This window comes from Stegastes partitus, unplaced genomic scaffold (genome assembly GCF_000690725.1).
Source record: "Stegastes partitus isolate 25-593 unplaced genomic scaffold, Stegastes_partitus-1.0.2 Scaffold196, whole genome shotgun sequence".
Taxonomy (NCBI): Eukaryota; Metazoa; Chordata; class Actinopteri; family Pomacentridae; genus Stegastes; species Stegastes partitus.
This window is the reverse complement of record NW_007577927.1, coordinates 266,437-287,739: the sequence shown is the minus strand read 5'-3', so window position 1 is coordinate 287,739 and position 21,303 is coordinate 266,437. Positions and strand designations below refer to the sequence as shown.

Here is a 21,303-nt window from a genome sequence, read left to right as displayed (position 1 = left end):
CTGGAGATCTCCGCCTCAGGTCCCCTCTAGTAACTAAAATACTCAACCTTTACTGTAACTAAGTATTTCTACTCTGTTCTCTATATCGGTACTTTTACTGAATATTTCTTCCATCGCTGCTAAGAAGATGCAAACTGTAAAAATGGCAAAAGCTCAGCTTCAAGTTTCACAAACTACAAAATGGCGTCCATCGAGCTTTCTAAGATTTCATCAGATGCCGCCGCCTGTGTGGTTACCATGGTTACGCGCCGTATCCATGGGGTCAACCAAATAAATCTTGCGTTCGAGAGATATTCTGGATGACAGGATGTGGGAGATTTTTATTTGATTTAAACGTTTTATTGAAGTTCCGGTTTAAAAGTTTTAGTTCAATTTATGTCGTAGGAAAAAAAAAAAAGTGATTTTAGCGAGTTTACGTCAACAGAATCCAAACAAGACTTCAACTCTGAGTTTTTATTAAATCTTGTTCATCTTACAAATCAGGTCCGACTTAAACACAGAAAATTTCACATTCTCCAGTAAAATAACAAACTGTAAAAATAAAATAAATCAGTTCAAGAGTCTTTTTCTTTTCTTTTCTTTTTTTTTTTTTAACAATAAACCCAAATTCCTTACAGTTTGTCTTCTATGTACAGCAAAATGCACAAACACAGGACAGAGATAAATCTGAAAACTGTCCTGCTGATTTGACAGTAAAGAAAAAAAACAAACCAAATGCACATATCGAAGTAATTGATCGTCGTCAATCGTTATTGCTTAAAGATGTGTCTGTTTCCTGCTGGAGCTGCTCCACGCTGAGGAGGAACGACGGAGGAGCCCTGTAGCGCATTCGCCACGAAAACAGCGCGGAAACACGAGTCTAGCCGTCTGCACAGTCCGAAGACACGATCCTGCGACGAAACGAGTTTAACAGAACATTCTTTAAACAGCATCTTTATGTCGTCATCACCTGGAAACGCCCCGAGTCCCTTCGCTTTCTAGTCTAACGTCCCAGAACAGCAGCAGGAGACCAACTATTTACAACACCTTTTCTTCTCCTCCCTGCTGCAAACAAAGCAAAATCTGCACGTTTGTACCTCAATAAACAGTAATTTACATGTTTAAACGTTGTGTAAGATGCGAGTGTAAACCTTAAGGCAGGATGTTTAAGGCACCTGTTGTTCTACGTGAAGGATGAAGAAGGTTCATTGATTTGCACGCTCCCGATTTACTGTTTGTGTTTCATTGTTAAGAACATTTCCTTTACGCCGAGCAGTCTGTATTTTATGCATCCTTGGTTGTTCTTCTAAGCTGTGCACACGTAAAGCTGAATTATCTCGTCACCAGTTGATTGTCAGCGACTGTTTTGCTCCTTTTATTCGCTTTTTCGATGGAAAAGCAGCGAAGCAACACAAACATTCTCAGATTTCAGCGTCTCCAGTCAGAGGATTTGCTGCTTTTCTTCATCACACAACAACGTAAACGGAACATTTTTAGGTTTAGGCTTTGCAAAGGGCCTAAAAGCTATGGTTTTTACATTTTACGGTCTAACTCCGACAAAAAGTAGTCGACTGATCAACTCTGCGTTTCCGTGTTTATATCGTAATATAAGCGTTGTAGCTTCCGGGTCGGTTGGTTCGTCGATGCTCGTCAATCTTTGGTGTTGTTTTTATGAAGACAAAAGTTCATCAACAACCTTCCGGGATTAATCCAGATTACCTGTGAACACCCCAAGACCTCGTGGAGACTTCGACATATTTAAGAAACGTTTGCTGGAGGTCGACTCCAAACCAGCCGACGTCAAAGAAGTCTTCAGTGTTTCTGCATTTTGTCCAAACTAACGGACGACAAGCGGAGTATAAACTCAGTAGGGAACAACCAGGTTACAACGGTTTAATATGCCGCAAACGCTAGATTTTTGTTATTTTATTTCGGCTAATAAGGCTGCAGGTAGAGAGAAGTTTTCTCCCGCTGTGACCAATAGAAGAGTCGATATCAGTCCACGATGTTCTTTGGTTCAGTGCAGCCCTTATATTAACTCCATCTATCTGCAGTGCTAGAAACACAGTGTTCACAAAGGCTAGTGTTAGCACGTAGCGATAGCTCATAGCGCTAGCAGCTACCGGCACTATCAGCCTCGCAAAATAAAACATTGTATGTCCGTGTTAGCACGCATGGTGGGCAGCAGTTCTCCTTCTAAATGAGAATTTATGTAAAAATAAATTCATTCATGTCGTTTCTCGAATTTTCAGCCTCACTGGTACCTACAACTAACATCTGGCGTCACCACATCTGGATCAGGAATGTATTATAAGAGGAGCGAACTGGAAATACAAAAATCCTGCACAATAACTACCGCAGATTAAGTCTTACACAAAAATGAGAATTCAAAATTTAGTTCAAGATCGTGGGTACGTATAAAACGGTGAAGAAAAACCCTCATGGAGTGTTAAAGCCCAACATTCACACTGTCCACTGTTTTCATTCTTCAGCGCACAGTGTTAGCTTTTAGCTGAATTTGAAAACTCAGACAGCGATTGTTGGAAACAGATGAATTTTGCATTTTTACAACATGATTTCTTTTCATGTCTTTTGTAAACTACGAACCAACAAGAAGCCAAAAAAACCCTCCTGCACCTGTAATTGGTCCTCGTGTGACAAAAGAGGCAGAATGGTTTTAAAAATCTCAAAGGAAAACCGTCTGAGCTCGATTTCCTGGAGGCATCATCAGAGCTGTGGAAGAAGACGAAGAGTTTGAGATGTAAAGAAGGTTTAAGTTCAGAAACACATCCTCTGAGCTGCTGGAGTCTTTTCTCCACGAGTTGTAATAAGTGCCAAAGTCAGATGTTCCGAGTTCTTCGGTCTAGTTGCTGCTCTTCAGCTCGAAGCGGCTGTAAATCTGCTTGGACTTCATCTTGTTGTACTGGTTTACCAGGTCCAGCTTGCTGTGGCCCAGCGTCATTCGCTTCTGGTCCTGCCGGTTCATGAAGGCGATCGGAGACAACGGTGACGGCGGCGGCGGGCTCTGCTGGCTCTCCGGTTCGGGCTGGGAGAGGTCCGGTCCTCCCCACGGCGACGGGCCGTGAGGGGACGGAGACCTGCGGAAGTTGAAGGCGTCTTTTTCTTTGGCGGGCGGCAGGAACATGTCTGACAGTTTGTTGAAGAGGTTCGGGGGAGTCCGCTGCTTGGAGTTGAGTTTGCTGTCCGGCGTCGGCGTCGGGTTCTTGGAGTTGAGGTTGGAGTTGGGGGCTCCGGGGATGTGACCGGCGTTGTGGTACATGCTCGGTTTGTGGTCGTACAAACCCAAAGCCTGGAACTTGGCCGAGGTTCCGCCGATGTTTGGCCTCATGACGTCCGCCGGGTTCGGCTTGTTCCACTCGATGCCCATCGCCTGACTGTAATTCGGCGACGGGCGGTCAGGAATCGGGCTGTGACTGGATCCATTAGCTGAGCCTCGGAGTCCGGACGTCGGGGTTTGTCCTCCGCTGCCTCTCCTCTCGGGACTCAGGTGCCCACCGCCGAGATCCTTCTTGTCGTGACCCTGAGTGACCTTGTAGACGTTGTTGGCGGTCATTCCGGGCGCCGCCTTCACGCTGGAGACGCTGTTGCTCGATTGGCTGCTGGAGTTTTCAGAGCAAACTCTGTCCCGCTGCCTGCAGACGGAGACAAACATCAGCACACCTACATCTGTATGTGTACAACTACAAACCTTCCTACAGTCTATCTGGACTTTATGCCTCTACTAGAGAACTGCTTTGGAACCGAGCAGGAGCAGGTGGTCAGAAAACAAACTAAACAATAATAATGCTTCTGTGTTCCAACCAGAAGGATGGAGTCAACAACTGAAACTGAAAACGAGATAAAAGTAGTTTTTTGGAACACAAAAGCATTATTTCTCAGTTGTTTGTGAAAAAAGTGTTGATGTACAACCGGCACAAATCTGCAACAGCTCTCCTCTGTTCTCCACCGTCCAAATTAACTCTCCTTCACAGTTAGAGCGCTTCTTCATGCACATATTAAACCAGATACTATTGAGAAATGATTAAATATCAGAGGTGTAGTGCTGTTTGGCACATAGAGACAACCATATAAAACCACAGTTTACCTACACTAGGGACCTATGACTGACAATCATCACAAATATCATGTAAAGACAGAAAAATCAACAAAACTCTACATAACGAAGGCTTGTGCAGGGTTTAGTCTCAACATCCGTCTTTTGTATTCTTACCTGTCAGACAGCAGATCCATGGTCAGACCCGGGCTGAGCCCCATGCCCATGGCGGGGCCCATCATGGCTGGGTACGATGGGTAATACGGCATCCCGTCCTCGTCCGGGTTGAAGAAGCAGTCGATGATCTGCGAGTCGGCGTACAGGCAGCGAAACTCCCGGTCGAAGCTGTCGGCGATGCGACCGGAGAAATGCATCACCATGTTGCTGTGCACTTGAGCTGACAGCCAGGTGAAACTGGAGGGACAAGAAAGAGACCATACCGACGTCAGAAATGGGCAAAGAGGCTCTCCTGTTGTCTTCATGTCAAAATCTAACGTTCGCCTTGAAAACCAAAGACCGACTCTGATGATTATTCAACGCACAACACGACAAATCTCATGTTTATTAAATGCATCACGGCAACGAGGCAAGTGAAACAGGAAGTCAAAGCTGTGCAGACTTTTCAGGTGTAAAACGAACATACTGACCTCCATGAACACCGGCTTTTGTCTCCGACCAATGAGTTCATGTCTTCTCAAAATATCATAAAACTGGAAGCTTGTCTTGTCATATTATCACCACATCAGGTTCTACTGATGTTAGAGCCTCTTAAGGTGGTGAAACGTGACCAGAGACTGGGTTCTAGTAGAAACATGGATCCATCCACACACATATATATATATATACTTAGAGGAACTTTCTGAGGCCTTAGTACCACCACTTTTTTTTGAAAAATGTGCACTTCCTACCATATTAAAGGCCAGTAATTAATCTCTGCTGGATCCATGAAATCCTTGTGATCTGCTGGAAACCATCATGTTTGTGTCCTCACCACATTTCATGGCTGTGGGAGTTAAATGTCTGAAGCTTTAAAAAGGCTTCACAGGTTAACTTTAGTGCTTTTTCATTTCAAATGAAACAAGGTGGGAGCAGAAAAAACGCAGATATATTTGGAAAAGCAATACACTTTCACACATATTATGAAATATTCTGCTGATGCTGTAATATTCAAATTCAGTCGAGTTTATTTAGCAAGTTTCTAAGCAACCTGAGTCGATTATAGAGCTGTGTGTTATTAATGCAACGACAAAAGACAGAAAACAGGATAGAAGTCGCAATAAAACACTAAAAAAGACGACAAACAGGAAAGCCTGTTGATGTCCGCACCACTGTAGCATTAAATGTCTTTTTGTGAATAAAACTTGTCCACAAAAGCAGCAGGATTTGGTTATATTAAATATGCAAATGCTGAAATGTAACCAACATGCAGCTCCTGATCGGCAGGCAGCGATCAATTTATTCTGTGTTTGGGAGTCAGGATAATGTTTTTCGTGTGCAGCAGGTTTTTTTTTTTTTTGCCAAACTGAAAAATTATGAAACACAAAATGAGGCTCAGACTTTTATCTGTGTGTAAATTATCTCCCTCCACCTCCAGCTGATAAATGCAGCGAGTATTTCCTGGATGCTGGTGAGTCATGGCGGTGACTCATCAGATTATCGGCCAGCAGCAGCGACAGGTGCACCGACACCGAGACGTCTGAGCTGCAGAAATGATGCCGAATGCCTGAACAGACACACTGGATTCCTGCAGGTTACATTCTGGGCTTTTACAGACATATTTAATACCACATAGGATGATTCCCAACCAGTTTTATTGATTTTTTTTTTATCAGTGTTGTCCTACATGAAGGTCAGCTGACTTCCAGTATCAGCCATCATAACCCAGAAGTGTTTATCTGATCTAATTATGTAAAATCAACGTCACTTCTCGTTTATCTATTTATCCATTGTTTAAGCTACCTATTTATTACTTTATTCCTACTCCTCTCATGACCTTAATAAACCATTTCATCTATTATGTAAGCATCGTATTGCTTTTGGCTAACCTCCATTATGGCAGCTATTTATTTATTTATGTTTTATATACCTACTATAGAATCTATTGGCCTACTTTTAACCATTTATTACTTTTAATTAACCATTAATCCATTCTTTTATGTAATTTGTTAGTTTAAGTTAAGCATTACTTTTAGCAGATTATTCTATCCACGACTTTGGAAAATATTATTTTTAGAAAACCAATGAGCCACTATTTTAGCTAATTATTAGCTTTAGCTAAGCATTATTTTTAGCTAAGCAACTGATACATTGTGTTAGCTAACTATTTATTACTTAGCTAACTATGAATAATATTTTAACAAATTATTCATTACTTTTAGCTGATTATTTAACTGTTATTTTCAGCTAACTTGTATATTATTATTTTAGCTACTCTTTACTTTGAGCTAACGATTGATTGACTTTTTTGTAGCAAACTGTATATTATGTTTAGCTAGGTATTGCTATTAGCTAACTTTGCATGCTATTATTTTAGCTAACTATTTAGTTCTTTTAGCTATAACTTATAGCTGATCAACTACTATAGCTTAGCATTTCTTACTTTTAGCTTAACGTTTAATCCATTATTTTAGCTAGCTATTTCTTACTTCTAAGTATGAATTTTAGCTAAACCATTTACTTCATTGTTTTAGCCAATTAGTTATTATTTTTAGCTAAGTATTGCTTTAGCTCACCTTTAATTTAATATTTTAGCTTATTAGTTATTACTTTTAGCTAAGTATCACTTTTAGCTGACCATGTTTTCAGCTTTCTGCATTCTAAAACCCCACAGCTGCTCATTCAGTTTCAGATATACTTGTTTTTTTATGTTTAAAATTCAGTCAGGGACAATAAATCAAATATTTTGAGGCTCCGCAAATAGGAACTACATTTTTAGTTGATTCCACTGTCTGTAAACATCACAGATATAACCTAAGATAACCTAAAAACAAACACCATCAGTCTAATAACTGTGCCTTGAAACGTTCACATAATACACATGCGACGAAGAACTGAGCGCACACATCGTTTTGTTTGTTGTCATTTTCCCCTTCAGGCCATTTCGCTGCATTTGCACAAACTTGTCTCGACAGCGTCTCCTCAGCAGGTGTTTTTCAGATCCAGTCGACCTCGGTTTAATTAATCCGCTGGAATTTGCAAAAACATCATAAAGAGCTTTACTGTGGTATAAATAACCTGCTGAATGTAAAGAGGTGTGAAGCGGCTGCAGACTGCTGAGCTGTGACAGCGGAGAACCTGCAGGACGGCTTTGCTCAGCTGTAAATCTGTCGGCGCCTCAGGTAGCTGCGACGCGATTCACCTGAAGTTAAATTCCAGGTATGTTCTGAGGAGGAACTGCTCACAGCACGCACGCCTTCCCCCGAATCGTAAAGTACGCTCGACTGTACTGTCATAAAGTTCACTGCTTTACTGTTCTGCATAACCAGGTTAACAAAGTTCTGTTATGGAAGTCATAGACCAGATAAACATGGATCATAACTTCCATAAACGGTCAGTCGTGTCGAGATCGACCTGGTTTCCTGGATTAATTAATATCTACTGAACATGACTTCACTCGGTTATGTTCTGAACAATAGCTGAACAGAAAGCATTCAGTCTGTTGTGCTTCACTTCACATGTTTCTGCAGTTAATTTACTTTAACCCACATGTAGCAAAATGAAAAACACATTTTGAACATTTATTAAAAGGTTTTACACACTATAAAGTAGCTGTAAGTTCATATGAAGTCATTTTAAGTGTTTCTTCATGGACAACATTTAAATATATACACTTAAAAGCACTAAAAGCACATAAACCCATGGAGACATGTAATTATACATCATAGTATTGTTTATCTGCTGGACTAAACTTTCATTCTCTAGCTGTTTAGTTTTATGTTTAGCTTTAAATTTATCTTACAGCACCGGAGTAACGGTTTTCATCACAACATCATAACATTTCTTTATAGTTTAACGCTTTTTGTGAAGCAATTTTTTCACTTTAATTTGAAAATCTTCAAATAATTACTGCTTGTTGATTGTGATTGTGATTGGTTGCTTTGGGTTAACTGGCTGTTTTTAGTTGGCTGAGGCTGGATGTTGGTTGGTTGGTTGGTTGGTGGGTTGGTTGGTTGGTGGGTTGGTTGGTTGGTGCTGATTACTGTTGGTTCATGTTTGTGGCTGGTTGATTGATGGACTTGGTTGCCATGGTTGGTTGTTTCTTGTTAACTGATTGTGGGTTGGTTGGATATTGTTGCTGATTGCTGGTTCTTGGTTGTTTCTTGACTTCTGGTTGGTTGGTGATTGTTAGTTGGTGGCAGACGTTTGGGATGATTGCTGCAGGTCTCTGTTGGTTGGTTGCTGTGGACTGTTTGGTTTGTGGTTATTTGATTGCTGTGGATTGATTGCTGGTTAGAACATTTCTGGTTGGCTGGTTAGTTAGTTGTTTTGGTCTTTGGGTTGGTTGGTTTCTGGTTGGCTGTCGGTTGGTTGTTAATTGATGACGTTGGTTAGTTTCTGGTCAGTGGCCTGTTGTTGGTGGGTTGTTGGCTGCTGTTTGGTTGGTTGAGGGTGGGTGAGTTGAACGGGTTGCGTTGCTGATTGCTCGTGGTTGGTTGGTTGATTTCTGACTGGCTGTTCGTTGGTTTCTATGTTGTTTTTGTGGTTGTTGATGATGGTCAGTGTTTGGTTGGTTGGTGGTGGTTGTTTGGTTGCTGTGGGCTGGTTGGTTGATTGTAGGGCGGTTATGTGGTTGGCTTTGGTTGTTTACTGCTGGGTGTTGGTGTTGGTTAGTTTTTTAATGGTTGATTGCTATCGTTTGGTTGTTGGTTGAACATTGTTTTTGATTGGTGGTTATTGGTTAGTTTCTGGTTGGCTGCTTGTTGGTTTCTAGTTTTGGTCATGTGGTCAGCGGTAGTTGCTGGTTGTTTGATTGTGAGCTGGTTAGCTGGTTGGGTGTTGCTGTTGATTGCTGGTTGTTGGTAGGTTGCCACATTCACCTTCCGTCAGCGACGTTACGAGTCACTTCTAATGTGCTGCTTTTTAAACGGGGAATGTGTTACATACAAAGTGAACGTAATGTGAGATACTATCTTAGTGAGAATACTGTTTCATGTTTCAGATTAACAGCTTAACTGTTGGAGGATCAGTGTTTGCTCTTTTCTTTTCAAATGAATCAATCAGCTGTAAATTTGTGGACTGAGGCGATCGCCGGGTATCAAAGTGTTTTCATAAGATTTAATCTCGGAGGAGGCGTAGGAGGGAGTGTGGCAGGAAGCCGTACTCAGGTGATAAGACCTGACGGAGCTGCTCTGGCACCTGTTCAGGCCTCACCTTCATTCCTGAGCCAGCCGCCTGTCAGCGGCTCGACCCAACCCTCCTACCTGCAGCGCACCTGAACCGCGCTTAATCCTCCCAACAACGCCGAACCATCGACGCCGAGCAGGCAAGCAGGGCAACGGTGCGCTTTTGGAGGGAAACCTGAACAAATGACACCTGAAACGTGCCACCAATGAGCTGCTGCTGGAAAATATCCTCCATTAAAATTCCGTCTCTTTATAAAGAACGGTAGAACAGGACGTAAATAAGAAGGTGACGGAACGCTGAAGAACTAAATGTATTTTGGCTCCAAGTCGTCTGTGTTTCTGAGCAGGCTGAGGCAGCTCAAGCTGGTTTACGTGTGAAGGAAAACAGCATTTTTAGTGAAGTCACCTTTATTTAAGACATTTAAAGCAACACCTGCAGCACCCAGCGAGCAGAACAACCTGACAGGTGTTCAGGATTTTACAGTTTATAGCTGCATACATGAAGTTTTGGCATTTGTCTGTAGTTTTCTGCTTTTCTGTGTAGAAGTTCTGCAGTCTGTTGCTTCTTTATGCATAGTTTTTATATTTTCTTTGCATGTTTAGCATTTCTTTGTAGTTTAATTTACATTTATCTGCATTTTCTTTTGCATTTCTTTGCATTTTTTGAATTTCTGTACAGTTTTTTTGTGCATTTTTGGCAGCTTTATAGTGACTTTGTAGTCATTTGCTTGTAGAATTCTGTAGACTTTTGCTTCTTTGCATTGTTTTTTGCATTTTTTTGGAGTTTAATTTACATTTCTTTGCAGTTTTCTTCATTTCTTGGTAGCTTTTTTTTATTTCTTGGTAGCTTTGTAGCCATTTTGTAGTCATTTGCTTGTCGTTGCCTGTTTCCTTTCTTGTTTAGTTCAACATGTTTTGTGTGTTTTGTATATTTCATTGTGTCTGTTTTGTAGATTTTCCACCTCTGTCCTCTTTTTGTGTCTCTTCAGCCTCGTTGCAGTGTGTTTGAGGGTCGTTACATTAAGTTAACTGACTCTTTACCTGCATGTTTAGACTTCTGACAGTCTCTAACTTTATATGACAAAGAGCGAAATGCGTCACCTTTCACCAGGACACTGATCAGAACCTTCACGTTCTGCTGTAAACTAAATCTAACGTTGTTCCTCCAGCGCTGAGCTCAGACGGTGTGAAGCCTGACGGTGTACAAACAGCAGGGAGGTGAATGAATCCAGCTCTCAGTTCTGCGTCTGGTCGACCTGTTGGGGCTGCGGCTCTAATTACAGGCTTCGTCGGGTAATTCCTCGCTGACAGTCGCTCTGCTGCACAACGTCAGCTTTGTTGTCCACACACACACACAAACTCATCGCGGCCTCTGAGCTGCTCTAATCTGCCGTCCGAGCTGCTTATCGGAGGGATGCAAAGCGACTGTCGGGCTGCAGCGTGCAGTCAGACGCCTGCTTTATGCTCATACGTGTTCGGCGACACGTGTTGTTACAGCAGCTTTACATTCCAGGCCTCAGCGGAGCTTCAAACAGCTGCTTTTTAAAGACAAACTCCAGCAGTTTAGTGTCCACGAAGCTGAAAATGGATCAGAACTCAAAACCACCGACATGCAGAGCGACTGTACAACTGGTTTATCAGCGTTATGCTGCCGAGAACAGCTTTTCTGCATTTGTTTGTAGCCATTTTGTCGTCATTTGCTCGTTTTTTGTGGGTTTTTTCATTTACTTGAACATTTCTCAGCAGTTTTTTTGCATTTCTTTACAGTCCTGTGCTTTTCTTTGCAGTTTCTTGCATTTCCTCGTCGTTTTTTTCTCCATTTGATGGCAGCCATTTTGTAGTTTTTCTGCATGTCCTCGGATTACATTTGTGGTCTTTTGTTTGTCTCTTTGCATCTTCTTGTAGTTTTTTCCCCTTTGTTTGTCGTCATTTTGTAGTTTTTATGCATTTCTATGGATCTTTGTAAGCGTTTTGTAATCATTTGCTTGCTTTTTGCATTTCCTTTTAGCTTACGTAGCATTTCCTTGTAGTTTTTCTGCATTTATGTGTAGCTTTGTTGTCGTCTTGTAGTCATTTGCTTGCTTTTTCAGTTTTTTTTCATTTCTGTGTAGTTTGCTATGACTTTTCTTAGCATTTTTTTTTCATTTCTTTACAGTTTCTTGCAGTTTTTCCAATTTGTTTGTAGTTTATGTGCATTTATTCAGATCTGATTTGTAGTCTTTAGCTAATTTTTGCAGTTCATTGTAGTTTTTGTGCATTTCTGTGTAGCTTTGTAGCCGTTTTGTAGTCATTTGCATTTCCTTCTAGCTTATTTTAGCATTTCCTTGTACTTTTTCTGCATTTGTTTGTCGTCATTTTGTAGTTTTTGTGCATTTATTCAGATCGTCTTTTTTATTTGTCATCTTTTGCTCGTTTTTGCATTTCTTTGCATTTCTTTGCGCTTTATTTTAGCTCATTCATGTCTGCCAGCAACTGGTGATAAATAAAGTTCATCAAGCTGCAGAATTTTACCAGAACTTAAGTTGCTGACTTCTACTTTAGGTACTGATCACCTCAGTTAGAAGGACTTCTTTCGATTTTAGTTCATCTTTTAAGTTCACGAACACGACTGCGTGAACAAACGTCGACGAACGCACGATGAGCAGAGTTTGTGTCTAACGACTGCTGCATGTGTCGGTTTCTCACCTGTACGATCCAGCGATGACCTCCTCACAGTCGATGATCATGAACTTCTCCAGGACCTGGCCGGTGAACTTCTTGCCGCTCTTGGTGCAGTAGGTGTCGCCGCAAACACTGCGAATACGCATGTTCTGCACACAGACACACAAAAGAGCACGTTTAGTGACTCCTCGTTATTACAGCAGCTCAGAGGACGTGAGCAGGAGAGGAACGAGTTACAGATGAAACAAAACAAGATCAAAACCAGGACAAAGATGAAAGTAGAACCAGTAAAGATAATGAAGACTGTTGACACTGCGTACACCTTTAACATGACATGACGGATCCCTGGAAGTGTACGACACATGCAGTGTGTCAGATTCAGTTATAAATTCAATCAACATCAAATCCTGGTCAATATAATTAAAAAAAGACTTTCTCATGTCCAGGGCAGCTGCTGAGAAGCATCCTCACGTCATGATGCTGCCACCACCGTGCTTCACAGTGGGGATGATGTGTTTAGTGTCTGCTGAACATAGCATCTAGTCTGATGGACAAAAAGCTCCATTCTGGTCTCCTCAGACTAGAGAACCTTCTTCCAGGTGACTTCAGAGTCTCCACATGTCTTCTGGTGAACTCTGGTCCAGATTTAATCTGAGCTTTTACCAACAGAGTCGTTCTCTTTGTCTCCCATAAAGCTTTGATGGTGAAGAACAGACAACAGTTGATGTATGAACAGTCTGAAGCTGGAAACTCCTTCAGAGGAGTTATAGATGTTTGGTTTCCACTAATTTCTTTTTTACATTTTAAAATCAAATCATAAGAATATATAAAACATAAACGACGAGTGTTTGTGGAGAGATTTAAACGCTGAGTGCTTCGGTGCCATTCTGACATCAGGGTCTGCCTCTAAACTCGTTTGTTGCTCATCATGTTGCCGACATCAGTCTGAGACGCCGACGTGCTCTCCTGTTGAAACATTCCTTCATCAGTCGGCTCTGCTGCCGCCTTTATCCTTTATTTTTCATTTTCCTCTGACATATCAGACGAGCAATTAAATTGACAAAAGGTTTCCTCCTCCATTTGTCAGCCAGAGATACGTTTAGACTTCAATGAGGTGAAGCTCTGTCAGAGGCTCGAGGCTCGTCTGTATGAAACCACTGACTGGTGCATTATTATTACATAACAATGAGCCAGTTATAAAACAGTAGATGTGTAGTAAAGGATAGTAAAACAGCACATATGTACTTATATATATAACGCCTCACAAAGTGTCGCAACAGTGACTTTTGAACACTGATCAGTTCACTGCCGAGTTCAAGTTTACAGAAATCCTGTCGACAGGAGACGCCGAGTTCAGCAGGACGGTTCAGACGACCTGAAAACATAAAACCTGTGACGGCGGCTGTCACAATAAATCATCTGCTCCAGAGCACACGGTTACATAACCTCTGATTTATTGGTGGCGTGTCGGGTCTCGCACCTTACAGGTAATCAGCTCCTGGAAACTGTCCTACAAATTAGATATTTATCTTTGCAGGTTCTTGGATTTCTTGGTGGTTCTTGGATTTCGTCGTAGCCAGTTTGTAGTTTTTCATCTTTTCTTTGTAGTTTTTTAGCCGTTGTGTCGTCTCTTGTTTGTGTTTTCTTTTTCTTTTTTCATGTCAGTGCAGTCTTACGCATTTCTCTACAGGTATTTTTAATTTCTTTCTATTTTTTTTTGCATTTCTTTATAGTCTTTTCCTTGTTTTTGCTTTTTTTTTTTTTGCACAGTAAATCAAGCTGCTCCAGAGCACACGGTTACATAACTTTCCAGGTTTATTGGCGATGTCTCGGGTCTCGTACTTCCCTACAAATGAGATGATATTTATCTGTGAATTACAAGATATTTCCCAGAGAGTTCCATTAAAATCCAAAGAAACTACATTATACGTCATGTGAGGACGTCAGTAACCACCAGAGAAAATGAGAAAGACTTTATTTACAGCAGAAATTAGTTAAAAATCTTTTAATAATCGCTGCTCAGTTTGAAACAGCTGCAAATGAAGCAGTTAAACCAACACGCAGCGAGTTTTCACTGAACCTAAAACATCATTTCATACTTTTTTCTTGTCAAATATCAAAGCAGACAAACGGTTTCTCAGTTTATTTGTACAATCAGCACCAAACTGCTTAAAAATATCAACTAAATTAGTGAAACTTAGTTAAAAATCTCTGAGAACAGCCGCTCAAAATCCTGAAGACTCCAGCGTAGCTTTACGTCTTTCTTGAGAAGCTCAGTTTATCAATTTAGGCGTCTTTTATTTAACCAAAAGCGTCCTTTTTATAGTTTATCTTTGTCAAACACAGAAAGCAGACAGCGACTAACGCTTTCCCACTTTTCTGTGAAATTACCGTCACATGAGTTCGGACTTTCTAGGAATTACCAGCTGTTTGCTTTCTGCATAAAGACATTATGCAGAAAGCTTCCAGGAAAACTCAGGAACGGTGAAGTCTAACGGATCTATTTGCTTTCTTTCAGTTAGAACTCGCCTGCAGGATTCAGCTGGTGCCTCCGAGAACATCGTAAATCCTGCAGATGAAACGCGACGAACCGGGCCGGTTTTAGAAAACCGGTTAAATAACGAGAGACAGCAGCAGATGATAACGTTCAGGCTTCTGTCGCACTCAGCTGTGACTTCTAGGAGTCGAGTGTTGAGACGTTTTACTGCTGAGGAGGCGAAACCCTGTTCGTGTGAATGTATGTGAAGGTTCTGTACAGACCCGACGGATCCATCGGGCCTCCCGTCTGAAACCAGACAAATTAAATTTGTATCTAGAATAACTTTATTGGAGTTTGACCTTCATACTGTGATATCTTCAGAGCTACAGGCCCTTGAAATACATCCAGGTTTTGCATTTTTTATTATTGTTTCTGAGCCTCAGAACTTCATCAGTGCAGCAGACGGACACTCGACACGTCAGGAGGATGTTTGTTGAGCTCAGGTTGTTATAACGGAAAGATCTGAGGAATTTAAAATATACTACGGTAAAACCGGAAATAAGTACAGAGAGAAAAACTACCTCTGTGAGTGAATTTATTTATTTTCAGAGACTCTCTCTTTAGGTTTGAAAGTTTCCCATAATGCAAAAAATAAAAAATAAAAATTCTCCTGAAAAGAAATACGTGTATTTTTTTTAACTACATAAAATTATTAATTGATTAAAAAATAATTTGTAAATTCTGTTTTGTTTTTTCATTTTTTTTCTGTATTTTTAAAATACACAAAAATATCAGTTAATTAAAAAAGAGAATTTACATGTAACCATTAAATGTTCTTGTTTTAGGGAGAATCACATTTTTAGACATAAAGATTGTTAAATGCATTTGCCAAATGATTGTAATTTCATAAATATGTTAAAAAATCTAATTGACAAAGTTGCTCAAATTTATGACTGTAAATGCATTTCTAGAACGAAGACACAATTAGATTTAATTAACGGTGAATAAAACGGTGCTGGTTCTGTACTTTTACACAGATTTGTTTGCTAAATGAGAGAAATCTTGTGTAATTACAGAAGTTTTCACAACAAAAATGTTGAATAAAGGCGTTTTTCATGAGTGGAAATATCAGAAACCACTTTTTCTTAAAAGAAAATTCAAAACACTCCTTTAAGCATCTATTAATGAGATTAATTTAACATCCTACATTAAATGAAATAAAAAATTAAGTTTGGAAAATGTATGTATCGTAGTTATTATTATCATGAAATGTTAATTTTCCATTATTTTGCTGTATTTTTTGGAATAATGTAGTTTTTCTGACACATGATAAAAAACAAAAACATTAGTTTTTGTCCAAATCAAAGTGGAAATGATGTGAATGATTGATCGGTTTTCTGCAGCATCATCAGTGGCAGCAACATGAAAACACATTCATGCGTTTTCTGCATCACCAGCTGACTGCACGGAGGCTCCTGCACAACACATGTGACGCTTGAGATACTTCAGACGTGTTAAAAACGCCGCCGGCCGGTTGTTTGCGGCGGCAGGTCGGTGCAGTCGGCCTGAACCCTGCACCGACCGTTCACCGTGCTGCTCTTACGCTGAGGTGGGAGTTCTGGATGTCCAGCGCCGAGCACATGTCGGTGAAGTAGCCGAGGTTCTTCTCGTCCAGCAGGATGTAGACGGGAACCCGCCGCTTGTTGGACGCCTCCATCAGGTCGCAGAGCAGGTCGACGTCGGTGAACACGTCCATCACCACGGCGATGACCTGCAGCCGAGAAGAGATGCAGCTTCACTCATCACATCAGAAAAGATAAACCTTGATTGTTCCAACAAGTTGGTCATTCACACTGGAACAGCAGCAACGGGGAAAGTGCAGACATTTGAGGAACATCAATACAAAAATAAAAAATAAACCAAATATATAAGTGCTAGTTGCACAGGCAGCACATATTCTAGTTCATGTACAGTAACAGATATTGCACAGGATTGGCTGATCGTCTGATTCTCGGGGCTGATATTCGCCGTTTTTCTGATTATTGCTGTTTTTGTTAGCGCTACTGTGGCTCTGATGATCTCTGCCTTCAGTCGCTCTGTTTTCTAAAACCCCCGTCGTGCCCACAGTGCCGTCTGTCTGGCTGTTAAACACCAGCAGATACTTAGGAAGTTGTAATAAAACACCACAATCTTACGCAAGCGCGCCCAGTTACCCTGTTACGCTGAAAACGCCTGAATAATTCACTAGTAGCTGCAGCCGGAACCTCTTCTGCTGATGGTGCTAAGCTAATGCTAAAAGGCTGACTGTCAGGCCTGTGGCTAGCGCTACCAGATTCTAGATCTTTTTAAAATCAGATTAACGTCAACCATGCGTTCTGATGAGCAACGATTGTTTACACAGAGAGACAGATGAGCACATTGGCGGAGCTGTGTTGGACAGTGAGGCAGCAGACGTTGCTAAAGGTTTCAACAGTGATACACAAGCTTTCCTGATGTTAAACAAAAAGACCCAAAGGTTCATTTTCAGGCGTTAACAAGTGGTGGGACTGATCCTGCTGACGGTGCCAGGCTAACGACAGTTGGCGCGCTGTAACCTCTTTGTAAAGTCAGATAACACTCAAATCAGGGCTTCACATAGCTAACGGTGACGCTAACAGCTAGCCGCTAAGTTAGCAGACAGCCATAGATTAAACAGACACAGAGTCTGGAAAGGAGATAATGAGTTAAAACATGGCCTCAGTGAGTAATGAAAGAGGTGGAAGATACATCCAGCGCGAAGAAACGTCTTTTAGTTAGTGCACAAAACGCAGAGTTTGCAGAGATTGTAAAAAAAAATGTGAAGCATCCATTTGTTTTTCCACAACACTTGGAAAAAAATGTTGAAAATGTCATAATATACAAATAAATTCAACTTTTTCCCTCCGTTCTCTCTCCTTCTGAAACATGAACCACAGTGAAGAAAAATGAGGAAAACCTGCAAAAATCTTTACAGAATTTGGTGCAAATAGTTGAATAATCAACAGTTCTTTGCGTTTTCACAGTTTCTTGCAGATAAATGGGGAAATCTGTTAAACTCGACATCGTTGGGGTTCAGGCGGTGAAGCTGCAGATAAACCGACTGTGTTGTAGCTGCAGATATCGACTATTTTGTCATTAATCTGTTTTAATACCTTACTAATTAATTGATTAGTTGATTGATCTTTAGAATATCTGTAAAAGTTCTTGACTTGTTTTGTTCACAACTTAAAGATGTTAAGTTTGGAGGACGAAAGAAACCAGAAAAAAAATCAGATTTCAGAAGATGCAATCAGAGAATTTGGACTTTCTGTCCTTAACAATCACTCAGAATAGCTGAAATTAACTTTATATTTGATAATTAATTCTGCTGTATCACGACCTTCTCGTCAGACAGCTCACAGACAGATTCATGTCTCTGTTAGTTTACAGACTCTTTGTGTTGTCGGTTGCTGGTTTTATGTGTAACAGCATCATTTTTACTATTTGTTGAAGCTAAATTCTCTGAATGAAGCTTCCAAACTCTCCTGTTTTTCCTTCTATAGTAAGAAATTTGCATCGTTTGTCGTGCACATAAACAAAACCTGTTTCAGGGACTCTGCTGCTGGACATTAAATCAAACACAGAGGTTGTTCTGGCTCCTGTACTTTACCAGCTCTGTGCGAAATTCAGCTTTTGTGTGAAAACGGAGGAAAATCTGACGTAACGCCGACATACAGCCAAGGTCTGTTTGGAAACGGAAAGAAATAAACGGTCAGGAAGCTGCAGGTCGGAGCTGCTGCCGTTCATTTATTCACTTTCAGTCAGATGAAGATCGTCTGAACCTCCTGACTGCACGGATTCAAAGACGTAAAGGCAAAATAGATTCTTGAGCAACTTCTGAACTGTTTCTAAAGAGATTTATTTGCGTTTATTTGCAGGTTTTTGTGTTTCCTACAAACAGAATCCTGTAATTTATTTTATCAGTAAATTACAGGAAATGTTTGGGATGCATCCAAACAGAGACGCTGTGATCGCTGCAGAGCATTTCCAGCCTGTTTCCCCTAAACGTTCACAATTTTGGAGCTTTATTTTGAAAGGTTAATGTTGTGGGACACTTCTGATTCCAATTTTTCATTTCCTGTGTAAGAACAGCCACAAAACTAAATTCAAATATAGTTTGTGACGTGAATTACCTGAATATTAATGATCATTTATTACATTACAGCCATGTTTTGTGTTGTTCAAAAACCAAATCAAAGACTTCAAATAAAAGAAAATCACAATTTGACTGATGGTAAAGCATCAAACGTGAAGATTGTCGATTTTTTACGGTCTATAAATTAAATAGTTGGAGGATTTTTGAACTGTTGATGAACTCTGATGGATCATATTTGATAAATAAGAAATATTTCAATCCATTAAATACACGTTGATCTAAAGTGAAAAAGTTCTCCTGGATGAACAGAACGAACCCCGAGGGGCCGCGACAGGTTTAATTACACATCTGTTCAATTTCCACAAGAAGATTTATGACTCAATAAATTGTTTTTAAAAAAAAGGAGTCTCTACAGGTGGATGGACCTGTTCTGAGGCCCCGAAGCCAAAACCGGCAGCAGTCGGAGCCTCAATGGCAATTTCATCACGTACAGATATTTCTCTGATTTCTTAACTGTCTAACTCGTAGATTAAAGCGACACAAAACAGCTACAAAGAGGCACAAAAAATGACCACAAAGTGATGCAAAAAGACCACAAAGACAAAGAAAACAGCCACAAAACGACACAAGACAACCACAAAGACATGAAACGGCTAAAAACTGAATACTTTGGAGGTTTTTGTTGGGAAAGCTGAGCTGAGGACACTTGACAGAGCAAATAACTGATCAATAAGTTCTATAAAACCCTCTGAGGATTAATCACTGAGGAGAATAATCACACTTCAGCTCATTTCTGTTCGTCAGCATGAACTCTATCATAGAATCAGAGTCAGATCCAAACAGCAACAGGTGATTCGTTTATCAATTAATCTTTAAATCATTGACAGTAAACAGTGAAGAACTTTTATTCTCACTGAGAGTCTGAAACACAAAGACAAAGAAAAGCTTCACGTGTTCACATCTGAGCAGCAGGAAACCAAAGATTTCACCGTCTTGCTTTAAATAACGACTGAAGTGATTCGATTACGTAATTATTTGCTGATTAATTCCAGCAGATTGAACCTGATGAACCAGAAACATCAGCTGACAGCAAACAGGCTCAGCTTTGGGTTCCACAGGTGAGTTACCTGCTGAACGCCTGAGAGTCCCCATAAATCCTTTAATTAGATCAAATAATAAGTTTCACCCGAGTCGGCCGGAGAGATGAGTCAACAGCAGGAACCTGACGGAACGGAACAGAACAACAGAACAAACAGGACGATCAGCTGATCGGAGGCTAAATCAGGAAACCAGGAGCAACGGTTCCTTCTGCTTTAAAGGTTCCTTCTACACTGTATTGCCAAAAGTATTCACTCATCCATCCAAATAATCGAAACCATGTGTTCCAATTACTTCCATCTCCACAGGTTTATAAATCAAGCACCGAGACATGCAGACTGTTTCTACAAACATCTGTGAAAGACTGGGTTGCTCTCAGGAGCGATTGGGAACGACAGCAGCTCATCCACAAGTGGTCATGGCCATGGAAACTGACAGAGCGGGGTGGGCGGATGCTGAGGCTCATAGGGAGCAGAGGTCACCAACTTTCTGCAGAGTCAGTCGCTACAGACCTCCAAACTTCATGTGGCCATCAGATCAGCTCAAGAACAGTGCATAGAGAGCTTCATTTCATGGAATGGGTTTCCATGGCAGAGCAGCTGCATCCAAGCCATACATCACCAAGGTCAATGCAAAGTGCCGGATGCAGTGGTGTAAGCACGCCACCACTGGACTCTAAAGCGGTGGAGACGCGTTCTCTGAAGTGATGAATCAAGCTTCTCCATCTGGCAATCTGATGGACCAGTCTGGGTTTGGCGGCTGCCAGGAGAACAGTTCTTGTCTGACTGCATTGTGCCAAGTGTAAAGTTTGGTGGAGGGGGATTATGGTGTGGGGTTGTTTTTCAGGAGCTGGGCTTGGTCCCTTAGGTCCAGAGAAAGGAACTCTGAATGCTTCAGCATACCAAGAGACTTTGGACAACTCCATGCTCCCAACTTTGTGGGGACAGTTTGGAGATGGCCCCTTCCTCTTCCAGCATGACTGTGCACCAGTGCACAAAGCAAGGACCATAAAGACATGGATGAGAGGGTTTGGTGTGGAAGAACTTGACTGTCCTGCACAGAGTCCTGACCTCAACCCAATAGAATACCTTTGGGATGAATTAGAGCAGAGACTGAGAGCCAGACCATCTGGTCCAACATCAGTGTGTGACCTCACAAATGAGCTTCTGGAAGAAATATCCCCATAAACACACTCCTGGACCTGGTGGACAGCCTTCCCAGAAGAGCTGAAGCTGTTCTAGCTGCAAAGGGTGGACCGACGTCATATTGAACCCTATGGATTAGGAATGGGACGTCACTTAAGCTCATATGTGAGTCAAGGCAGGTGAGCCAATACTTTTGGCAATATAGTGTAATTTAAAGGTTCCTTCTAATGTAAAGGTTCCTTCTACTGCATCAGGGCAGAACGCATGAAAAAATGCAACACAGGCTGCACGTCGACAGCTACTGATCAGCAGCAGAGAAGCTGGTAATGAAGCCACTAAATCTATGAAACAAGGCAGAACAGGAGGTCAGAGCCGATCTCTGAGACGCTCTG

The 21,303-nt window shown here is 41.1% G+C and overlaps 1 protein-coding gene across 1 annotated transcript in view; it reads right to left on the bottom strand.

Annotated features, from left to right (window-relative positions):
- Positions 1 to 438: 438 nt before the first annotated feature.
- Positions 439 to 21,303, bottom strand: part of fam83c (family with sequence similarity 83 member C) — a 26,405-nt gene continuing 5,540 nt past the window's right edge. The window contains exons 2-5 of the mRNA XM_008280476.1: positions 16,119 to 16,286; positions 12,061 to 12,185; positions 4,211 to 4,447; positions 439 to 3,632 (exon numbers count right to left, since the gene is read on the bottom strand). Of these exons, the coding sequence (XP_008278698.1) occupies positions 2,843 to 3,632; positions 4,211 to 4,447; positions 12,061 to 12,185; positions 16,119 to 16,286 (1,320 nt within the window). The 3' untranslated portion in view covers positions 439 to 2,842. The remainder of the gene's footprint in view (positions 3,633 to 4,210; positions 4,448 to 12,060; positions 12,186 to 16,118; positions 16,287 to 21,303) is intronic.